Raw genomic sequence first — 10,446 nt, 5'->3', positions numbered from 1 at the left:
ATGTGACAACGGTCTGAAACCAATTGCCGCTTCACGAAAATCTGCAGAAGATTGGAATCACGGCACAACTGAAAACACCGCTCTTTAAACATCCTAGGACGCATTTCAGTGCGAAGTAGATAATTCTTTCTACTTGATATGGATTCGCTTGGTTATAATACATAGGATAATGAGTGGGTCCTCATAGGTGCGGAATCAAAACTTGCTTTCGGGGTCTGTTTCAGAGGATAATTTGGCGCAAAAGCAAGCATCTGTAACGCATTCACCTTCTCTGCGAATTTAGTGAAAGTTCTGAGTGGACTGAATAAGTTAGCAGTCAATTCAACGCTATAATAGCTTCAATCGCTTTCAGTTGCAGAAGAGACATGCTACTTGCAACAACCAGAAAAGTCCGCAGGACCGTCTTATATTATTGGGCTTGTGGAGGAGCCGATCAACTGTGCCCTGTGTTACCCTCCCACCACCTGTCGATCCCATCGTCCAGGATTCCTGCCAACTCAAGCGTGTACACATATTCTATGACATGACCGCTACACCTTTTATGCACCGAATCAATCGCAGGACTGCCCTTTATGGAAATGTGAGGAAAGCCAACTCGGAAACGTGAGCAAGTCAGGTGTTGGCAGAAGTCAGGACTCTTTTAGTGTCGTCGAAACTTTCGATATCAGCGTCTATCTATCTATCTCATTGCTGCTTTGACACGAAACGTCCAGATGCACTGACCGTTCGAAAGTATAACATCTTCAAGTGCGACCATCCCCTCGAACTAAACACATGGTTGCAGCTCATCAAGCTGGTTTTATTCCTACTAGTAAGCATGTTTTCATCGCTAAATCGCTCAATGGGAACTTCATGAGCATCGAAATGGACAAAGCATAAATTCATTGAGGCTGCCTCATGCAACAGCTTGGATTTTACTCAGTGGGATTTTAATTTCTTTTTTGTGTTGATACATTCTGTTGTTGCTGTGTTTCATCTTCATTTGCTTGTATGTGTTTGTAGTTCTTTCAAATGAACCCGATTCATTGGGATCTGTTGTGGCATGAAGTAAAGTACTTGCATGTGTATCTCATTTGTATATTTCATACATAACTAACAAATATTTATGAATTAATCTGTTATAATTATGTTCTAATTACTTTTTGTGAATTGATGTTGGATTGTAGTTATTTTATTTTTAAATTTTTTTATTCAGATGCTACCTTGGATCAAAGACATATATATATATATATATATATATATATATATGAAATATAACATAAATAAAAGTTTGGAATTTTTTTTGTTTTTTTATTTGCATTTTGTTGTGTTTTAAGATTTATCTATTATTCTTTTTATGATGAGAATTATAGACTTATAAAATAGCTGTAGATATTAATAGTTTAAAGAAATTAATTATGTAATAAATGAATAAATAAAGAACTAGAAGGAGAACCAATTATATTTAATAAAAAACTAATACATAAATATTATTTATGTAATTAATAGAAATACATTTAACAACTAATTATTATTATTGTGACATAGAATTATTCAAATGCTTAATCGATGATGTACCATTAAAAATAGAGATAGTTGTTGAAATTGCATCATTCTCAGAAAGTTCAGAGCTTTGAGAAACATGTCTCAATCCATCAACAAATCCAAGAGAACGCAGTATTGAGGATGAAATATTGATGCAAGATTTCAACGTCAACCTCTTATTTCGAAATTATATATATAAATTGATTCATTCATTCATGTAGTGTCTTGTCCTGAACTGGTTTGAGCACAATTCTCTTTACTTGTGGTAGAAGAGTTTTAGCTCATCGTTCTACTTCAGATTGAATTAGACTTGTTTTTAGAGACTTCAAGTTTTCTCAAAAAATTGCATATTCGACGATGTTATCCACACACAATACACAAATGTCGTGAGATTTTCCGTAGTAGTGTACAGGTTCATGTAGCAGTGAAACTTCAATAGTGGAATCATCAATCAATTCGCCGAGGACAATGAAGAAACCATTCTCTCCATTGGTATATCAACTTCAAGCGCGCCTTAGAAGACCGATGAGAACGTTAGAATCATCGTGAACGGAGCCCGTCGATGTTTCCACGCCCACCGCCACGTAGTCTGATGGTTCAGTACATGGTTTCCGGATCTGATTTCCAACTAGAAAGTGTAGGGAATCGGAATGGTTTTACAATTTTCGCAAGTTGGGGTATTCATGAGATCGCAACTGGGTACACGTGATGCCGTTGTCTACCCTGTCCCGCTCGGCTAGGGTGCGTCTGCCTCACGATGATTGCTGCATCCTTCATGATCAGCGGCATCTGTCTCTCGTGTATGTAATGTAGCTTTGAATGATGACGAACTTTCGTACTAGGACTGTCCATTTCCACCATTTTGTTGTCTGCTGCGTACCGGTTAAGATTTGGAAATATACTAGAATATTTGTGTAGCACTCGATCGCCTTCGATGGCCGGTGGGGTGGGATGAATGTTGAGGAAGATCGAAACTGCTCTGGCGGCTGCAAATTGTTAGTCATGATGGACGATTCGGCTTTCTAAACGCCCTGTGGTGAATTTGCAGAACGTGGGACGCTTGTATAAAGGAATTGCTGCGTCTGAGAGCTAGATGCAGATCGAGAGAAGTTGCCCACGATTCATGGATTTCTCTGTGACGAATGCGAATAGGACTGGGTTTCGGTCTAAGAGATGATGTTGAGTTATGACTTCTTGAGGGAACTGGATGAGTGATACGAGGTCTCTTTATCAACAAGAATCCTGCTAATGTTACACTGATCTAATCGGATTTCTAGTTTAGTTGTTCAAACAGCTGTTGCAGCGTCAGATCGGTTCTTCTCTCTGACCTCCATGACAATTGAGTGGTTCTCATGGTTGGCGGAGGTGGGGATGCAGAAGCACACCCCCCTAATGGTTCTCAACCATCTGGAAGAGGAGGACATCGCTCACTTCGACCACGACCTACTGCGCAGCATCGGCGTTGCCATTGCGAAGGACCGATTGCTTATCCTCAGCCAGAAGAACAAGCACCTTCGTCGGCAGAGAGGCCGGACTAAGGTGGATGTTCTGAAGATTGCCGCGGAAGCCCAGTCCACCATCATAGAGAGGGTACGAATGATGCTGGTGGACGAGATGAAGCTGCTTCTGTGGATCAGGAAGTCATGGCCGCTCTGCCACCGGAACGTGTTACTTGAGGAGGGCTACTTGTCGCCTACCGCCCCACCGCAAGGCTCGCGCGCAGTGACGACAACTACCGAACGTACGCCTCGTGGGATAGAGCTTCTTTCCAGTGCGAAGGACATACTGTGGGCTGCACTGTATGGAAGTGTGGAGACGAACGTGATGATCCACCGTGTGGAGCGAGAGCTACTGGTGATTACAATCCCGGGAAGTAAGGCGCATGTATTCAATTTCTTCCAGTCTGTGACGGAAGTGGGCGCGCTAGGCACATGGCGAGACCCTGAGAATCGGTGCCACGATGAGGGTGAGCCCAACATGATGCTCCAGGTGGAGTACGGGGAGTCCAGCTCGGAGGTAGTCGGAGACGCAATCATGGTGTCAATTCACCTCATCAACCTTTTGGAAGTTAATGAAATCGTCTTGTACGCGAGGTCTTCCAACATTGAGCAGAGTACACTATTCACAGAGCTTTACTTCGAGAAGCACGAGGCTGCATCGGCCATGATTCATGAATGCTCCTGAGCGTCGCACAAAGAGTCTTGGAATTCGTCGTCATCCAGGGACTACACAATGTGCACATCTGTTGTTAGAGGTGCCGAAGGTTGACCTTCACTGGTAGATGCGTCTCATCTCCGTCATTTAGAACTCTATTTGCAGTTTATTAGCCGATTCCAGTAACTTCTGTGGGAATTCGAGCTTGAACTGAAATCCTGAAATCCTAGAACCCAAACTTGTCCAACTGGTAGTTGACGTCTACGAGGACATTTTTGTCGGTTTGAAATCCGCTTTTGTAACAGATGTTATTTCGGCATTACAATATAATGCACTTTTCATTGAAAAAAATGCCTTCAGAATCCTTATTTCTGGATTGTATCCACATGCAACTCACGAACGTTGACGTCCACTGTTTCGAAGAGACAAGACTCTTTCAACTTCGAAGTATTACAATCTTAGAGTGAAGTAGCTGAAACCCAAAGGATCTTTCATTTTTTTTGAAATTTTCGAGCCCAAAGGTTTTCTAAAAATAGCAAAACTATGTACATTTGTGTCTAATTCATAAGAATCATGAAAAACTCAACTGTTGGTATTCAACTAGTTGAACAATGTGGGGTGTAAATTTAGAGTTCTTATGATTTGGATTAACAAGTTCAGTTCAAGTCATTCCAAAGGATTTGATTACTTACTAATTGATGATTCTGGCTAACGACAAAATTTGTCAAAGGAAAACTCAGTTTAAAAATATAGAATTGGATATAAGCAAGTTTTAAAAAATATACTTAGAAAAGTATGAATTTTGTATCCAAGAGATTTCTATGTGTTATGGATCTATAATTAAAATTAAACTATCATTTAACAATATTAAATTGAAACTATCATTAAAATATCATTTAATAATATTAAATTGAAAAAACAATATTGTATTGTTTTTAGAAACATTTTATAATATTATAGGGTATTGCTAATGTCACCACAATTTTTTTTCTAATGTCACTATAATTTTTACTACAGCCACCACAACCTGCCACCTACTCAACATTTTTTTTAGTTTAGTTTTATTTTTATTTTTATTCCAATCAATTTTTTTGTTCAATTAAATGGTTTGAAAATATATTACTCAAAAGAAAATTGATATAAAAAAATATTGAACAAATATAACATGGGATAAAATATAGAATGTGATGGACGAGGGATCGTAGTGGCACTAGCAGTACTCTTATTATTTATTATTTAGAACCAATTGTGTTGGAACCATGTTATTTAAATAATACACAAATTGCAAACAATGAGAACCATTGCTAGACTTGAGTTTAGGGAGAACGGTTGGGATGGGATCGAGCCTTCAGTGGAAGGAGGCTGTCGAGGGCAGACACGATGCGGCGTTTCGCTGCCGCCAGCGGCCGACTTACTTACCGACTTATCGACCAGTGGTGGGTGGCAGGAGTTGCACCCCTTGACATCATCGTCATCCCTCTTCCTTCTTTGGAATTCATGCCCTCCTTCGCCGAGCAATCCTTCAGCTTCTCATCCAAGTACGCGCCGCACTTTCCTCGCCTTCACAACGGTCGTGCATCCCTGCATTCGGGTTCAGTACCAGTTCATACTTTCCACTGAAATGTGCTGTCGCGGTTGTGTGCTCTCAGATTGGCATCACCTCAAGTTTTACTCATCGTGACTTCCTCGACAACAATCCCTCGCCTTCGAGTGCCGAGAGACTGATGTTGATGCGATCGAGGATCTAAATTGCATGATAAAGGCTTCCTGCAGCCGCAGCACCCACTGGTGTGATTTGGAGTACTTTTCGCAAGCTTCAGAATATTACTATCATGAGATTGGTGGAGCATGGCCGGGTATTCATACGGGAGTGCGCTGGAACGTGGCTGGATTTCTTGTCTGATCGCAACTTCCTTGACTGCTGAGATTTGTTGAATCTCTTCACAGGAAACCCCTTAGAATGGATCGATCTCATTGTCAAGCTGAATTTCAGACTTCGTGCAAAGATGCTACGGTTGTTTGAAAATGAACCCCGACATCCTGCTGTACACATTGCAACAACTTCGTGTTTGGAATGATGGCGGCTGGAGGATGTGAATGCCGCGAGGGTTTCTGATGTGGATGGAATTCCACCCGATTTTGGTGGGAGCAGGGTGCTTAGTCGTAGGGTACGTGTTTGGGCGCCATGGCAAGGCCTTCAGTGAGGTGCAAGCCCATCTTTCATCCTCTTCTGAAAATAGGCTCCATGCTCAGAGCCAGAGGATCAGCCATCTCGAGGAGCTCCGATGCTGCAAGTGTTGTACGTCAGTCTCAACAGAGTTGGGCTCAGCGGCAACCTGCAATAGCAGAGGATATAATTTAACAAAAAGAGAAACACTGGTATTAGCTATCTTACAGGCTGTGAAAAACTGCTATGATTTAAAGCAGCTCTGCTTCATATTCATCAAGGAATCGTACCCAACCTCACGTTGTCGTGGCTGTTGCGAAGGTCCAGAATGTGGCAGATGAAACCGAACAATTGCAGAGGACCACGAAGCGAGACCATGGACGAGTTAACTTGATGGACTGTGACCCGCATCACATGGTGCAAATAATACTCTCTAAATCCTAATGTTGGCATGCAATTACATACATATTTGCTATGATTAACACAGCAAAGGCATTTATTTCCTTGTCAATCGCTGCTGTTGTGCACTATTTATCATTAAATTCGACCCCAGTGAATTGTTATAGCAGGAGCGCCACTGCGCTGATTTAAAAGCGTACAACTTTCGTTCATATTCTAGTAGCCTCTATTTTGATAAAAAAATATCAATTATTAGCGCTGTGGGTTGTGAAGAGAACCTAGGAACCCCTAGTTTATTCCTCCCCCTGTGTCATTTAACTCAATGCTTGAGTTTCTTTTCAGATGCTAAATGAAAGATTGCTCCAACCAAAAACGCCATGTAAGGTACTTGACGTTCTCCCAATAGTCCAATTCATTCATTCACTCATGCTCTCAATCCAAAATATCAGTTCCTTTGCGAAGATTGAGATTGAGATTAAAGGGAATCTATCATGTATCTTGCGATCCAAAATGAACTGTGATCATGAAAATTCTGGTAACAGAAACAGAAATCCACGCAAATGGGAAATGAGCCTCTCTGTTCCAAAGCCAAGAGTGATATGGATTATGCTTTTGAACTTCAGTCAATTCCAATAGAGGGCGATGCGGACGATGACGACAATCCGGCTGCTTTTGAGCCTTGGAGTCAGGAAGTGCTCAACAAAAGGATAGAATATTTCAACTATGTCACATCTGCATCTCAAACACCCGAGCGAGGGAGTCCTGATGGGTATAGAGATTTGATGCAGCACAACAAGACGTTCCTGAAAGTGGGCAGCGGTGCTAAGGGTAAAGTTTCCGATTGTAGCAACAGCTTAAATTCCCCGAAGTCAACATACAATAGCGGCGGAACAGTAAGGTCTCCGTCGATCTGTGGTCTGGTGCCATTGGCAACGCCGAATCACGTCGATTACTCCGGTGAAAATAGCCCGAACTCACCGAATGGAAATTCAGTTAGTGAATGCACTGTGTCGAAAATAGGAGTGGCCAGCGCTAGCCCACAAATAGGACAGACCTTGATAAACCCTAAGGGGTTATATAAAGCTGCTGGAAACTCCAGCGATGCTTGTGAAGATAACTCTGGGGATGCGGAGCGAGATGCGGTTGTGGCTTTGCCGCACTCTGTTAGCGATCCAAATGAAGGAATAGATAATGAAGTGAAATCTACTATTGGGATCACACCCTTGAGCGTTGCAGGTTGCCAGTCTGCCAGCAATGTGGTGCATGTTGAGTTGCCGCAATCTCCCAGCACAAGTTAAGCTCCCGAACACTATGGTTAGATACCCATCCACGTTTTGCATGAGGATTGGAACAATCCATTGCATTGTAATTATTCGTACCATGCTTTACCTTCTATTGGAATTAAAAGAAGCAGAAGAAATCTGTTACTAAGACATGAGTGGTATTTGTTAGATACATAGTAACATATGTATTGAAGATAGAAAAGTGAAGCAGGAACAGGAATGTATTCGATGAATATCTTACATCAAACGTGGTAATGCCAGGCAGAAATTCGGGGGAAAGTGAGATGACGACAGAGACCTTAGCAGATAAACTGGTGCAGGGGAAAATTTGCCCACAGCTAAACGAGACAGATTGCAGTAAGGTAGTGTCGTCAACTTGCACAACTTTCACCACTTTCGTCGCCTATGAATTAGGTCATTGTTAGCACCTAGGATGATGTGCATGTGAGTGGTCTCTCCACGATTTAGTCATCGACATTGCACTGACATTGTTTTCTATATCCGCAAGTTTCGATTCTGGAGATGGTCTCTTCGCCAGTCATGTTCCTAGTGTTTTGTCGAGTTAGTAGTTAGACTGTTGAAGGGGGCCAAGTTTACAAGTTTTCATTTACTCTATTGATAAGGTATCAAGTGGTAGTCTTACGCAAAGTTGTCCCCATCTACGCAGAAGAAAAGCTCCAAACGGAATCCCATGAAATCAAAATCCTCATCGTTTGTGAGTTTCCTAAAGTTTTGGAGGAAGCACCCGCAGGGATCCATTTACGATTCTCAAGCAGGGTGAAATACCCAAGCTCACATAGTGTTCCAGGAATATAATGTTAGCTGCAGAGTAATAACTCTAGCTTTTCTGTCGATCCATAAGTATTTGTAACCCAAAATGTTGAGATGGTGTATTTGTTCCTACCTCAACAATGAAATCCCTTATCAATAAAAGACCTGTCCAGTTGGCTTTCTGTAGCAATAGTTTTAAAAACTTAGGTTCGTCTCCTGCATTCACAACCGAAACGCTTAAATAGCTTCTTAACCCTTCACGATATCAAACTGTAATCTAATCCTTGCAAATTCCAATGTAGATAAAATCTCCAAGAGTAGAAAACTTGTTAGGGATTTTCGTGCAGGTTTACATGGATATCATTGAACATGAGTCTGATACATCAGACAAAAAATGTGATGCATCTTGGACCTGTGAGAATGAAAGAATGTGCTTCCTTGCAGGCTTTGACTGTTCTGCTTACTTTTGTCACTTACGTACAGAAACGCACTGGGTAACACAACTAAACAAGATGTGTGACGAAGATCATACAGCATGAGTGAAGATCAATGAAAGGTTTCGCACAACTATAAATTTTCACCAACTGTTGTTACTGTTTTGCTTCAGTCATTGATTGAGTCATCGTCTTATGGATTTAATATAAATTGCCACCATTTTCCGATTACGCTCGGCATCGTGCGTAATCAGAACCATGTTCCGCTTCTATCCAGAAGGGTTACGAAAAAGCGATGAACAGTTGAAGCAAGGTGGTCTACTGTTTTCACTACAAAGAAATGAAATGAAAAGTTACTGATTCTACATATTCCTAGTATTATAACATCGAAAACTAATCTTCAACAAGTTGATGATCCGTCGTATGCAAATGTGGATCAAAGTCGATCCTGTGAAGAAGAAATAAGTTCAGGAATTTTTAAGTCATACTTTAGAATAGATGCTCATTACTCATGAAGTCCAGGAGGCCATGCCAGAACTGCCCGGGGAAGATGACGTTAAAACCCTGCTTCAGTACATCAAACGTCGCAGCCTGAACGCTACCGACCAAGGTTCAGATGGAATTGGAATCGTAGATCCTTCCAAGGATTGGAATGAAAATCAAAATAGGTGACCGCTCGAAGTAATCTCTCTGCACCATAATCTTCTTCAACGTCGGACCTCCCTGCCACGCAGAAAACGATACACAAACCACATGAGCTTACACTTAAAGTGGTTATGAGGAGACAATCTGCACAGCCCTATTAATTCTTAAGTAGGAAGAGTAAGCAACAATTCACTTCCATTCACCTGGACTTTCTCGTCTTGGAATTCAAGTAGAGTACAGAGCCTGAGTGGTACTTGAGGCAGTATGTACAAGGGCTTCACCATCACCGTCATCTTGATAGCCATGGCATTCTCCCGGCTGTCGTAGATGATGTTCTCAAACTCCAGACTCTGGTAGTTCACAACGAGCTCAGCCATCTGGTAGATCGCAGTCAAATCCTGGACTCCACCAGTGTTGATGTAGAAATGACGAAACTCTACATCCTCGGTGAAGTACTTCTGGAGCACTGCCGCCTGCCGCTTCAGCGTTGGCTTCTCCACCAAGCCCCTGACTACATCTTGGATCTCCATCACCGAATTCTGCATTTTTATACTGGTTCGATCAAGTGATTTCAAGGATTACGCTACAACTGCAATCTCTGGATCCCCAGCGACAGGCTAAACGTCTTGCTTGTAACTTCTAGCTGTGTTCACTCTGGACCTTAGAGCGTACCTCCAGAGATTTCCACCAAGATTGGCAAGACCTCACCAACAAATGATGTATCGTACAATGCATGATCCAGTGGTAGACACGGACCAACACTTGACCTGAATTCGTCAAGGTAGTTCCCACCCACATATGTAGCAAGCAGGTGCAGCAACAAGGAGGACAAAGCCATATTTTGCAGGTGCGAAGGCCGTGGAATCGAAGAGAATAGAAAGTTCTTTAGCAACTGCGAGCTGGAAAATTAGAATGTGGCATCAGAATCTGATAACAGTGTCGTGGTAGTCTTCGTCCAAGCATGGGCAAATTGATGTTCACCTTCGATCTGTGCATGTCCTGCATTCGCGACGTGTTGCTCAGTAGATTTGCCAAAATCTAACTTGGACCTTGTGATCGATGTTCCGAG

At 42.0% G+C, this 10,446-nt stretch overlaps 3 protein-coding genes across 5 annotated transcripts; 2 read left to right on the top strand and 1 right to left on the bottom strand.

The window, feature by feature from the left end:
- The first annotated feature begins 1,594 nt into the window (after positions 1-1,594).
- On the top strand, positions 1,595-4,132 carry LOC112277844 (uncharacterized). The gene has a single exon (XM_024510632.3). The coding sequence runs from the start codon at positions 2,857-2,859 to the stop codon at positions 3,706-3,708; it is 852 nt and encodes a 283-aa protein (XP_024366400.1). The 5' UTR covers positions 1,595-2,856; the 3' UTR covers positions 3,709-4,132.
- A 989-nt stretch (positions 4,133-5,121) lies between these two features.
- On the top strand, positions 5,122-8,488 carry LOC112277821 (uncharacterized). 3 transcript variants are annotated; one of them, XM_024510574.3, is made up of 7 exons: positions 5,122-5,216; positions 5,328-6,057; positions 6,167-6,262; positions 6,587-6,628; positions 6,787-7,537; positions 7,789-7,889; positions 8,195-8,488. In XM_024510574.3, exons 2-7 carry the CDS (start codon positions 5,776-5,778, stop codon positions 8,306-8,308), a joined length of 1,386 nt encoding a protein of 461 aa, XP_024366342.1. In that variant the 5' UTR covers positions 5,122-5,216; positions 5,328-5,775; the 3' UTR covers positions 8,309-8,488. The 3 variants fall into 3 exon arrangements, with proteins under 3 accessions (XP_024366342.1, XP_024366343.1, XP_024366347.1); XM_024510575.2 differs by having other exon boundaries at positions 5,159-6,057; positions 6,173-6,262; XM_024510579.2 differs by lacking the exon at positions 8,195-8,488 and having other exon boundaries at positions 5,159-6,057; positions 6,787-7,558.
- A 345-nt stretch (positions 8,489-8,833) lies between these two features.
- Positions 8,834-10,173, bottom strand: LOC149986224 (uncharacterized). Its single transcript, XM_090248134.1, has 2 exons — positions 9,581-10,173; positions 8,834-9,455 (listed from the first exon to the last, which is right to left on the bottom strand). Exons 1-2 carry the CDS (start codon positions 9,920-9,922, stop codon positions 9,345-9,347), a joined length of 453 nt encoding a protein of 150 aa, XP_090104260.1. The 5' UTR covers positions 9,923-10,173; the 3' UTR covers positions 8,834-9,344.
- Between the last annotated feature and the right edge of the window lie 273 nt (positions 10,174-10,446).

The sequence above is a fragment of the Physcomitrium patens genome, chromosome 26, assembly GCF_059467195.1.
Source record: "Physcomitrium patens ecotype Gransden chromosome 26, ASM5946719v1, whole genome shotgun sequence".
NCBI classification, from domain to species: Eukaryota; Viridiplantae; Streptophyta; class Bryopsida; order Funariales; family Funariaceae; genus Physcomitrium; species Physcomitrium patens.
Note: the sequence above shows the minus strand (reverse complement) of the source record. Positions and strands in the feature narration are given on the sequence as shown.

Excerpts from the sequence above, each read along its gene's own strand:
- LOC112277844 (XM_024510632.3), top strand. The coding sequence starts at position 2,857 with ATGACAATTGAGTGGTTCTCATGGTTGGCGGAGGTGGGGATGCAGAAG.
- LOC112277821 (XM_024510574.3), top strand. The coding sequence starts at position 5,776 with ATGCCGCGAGGGTTTCTGATGTGGATGGAATTCCACCCGATTTTGGTG. Across the intron at positions 6,263-6,586 it reads ACTGTGACCCGCATCACATG|ATGCTAAATGAAAGATTGCT; the intron begins GTGCAAATAATA and ends GTTTCTTTTCAG. Across the intron at positions 6,629-6,786 it reads AACCAAAAACGCCATGTAAG|AAACAGAAATCCACGCAAAT; the intron begins GTACTTGACGTT and ends TTCTGGTAACAG.
- LOC149986224 (XM_090248134.1), bottom strand. The coding sequence starts at position 9,922 with ATGCAGAATTCGGTGATGGAGATCCAAGATGTAGTCAGGGGCTTGGTG. Across the intron at positions 9,456-9,580 it reads TCCAAGACGAGAAAGTCCAG|GGAGGTCCGACGTTGAAGAA; the intron begins GTGAATGGAAGT and ends TCTGCGTGGCAG.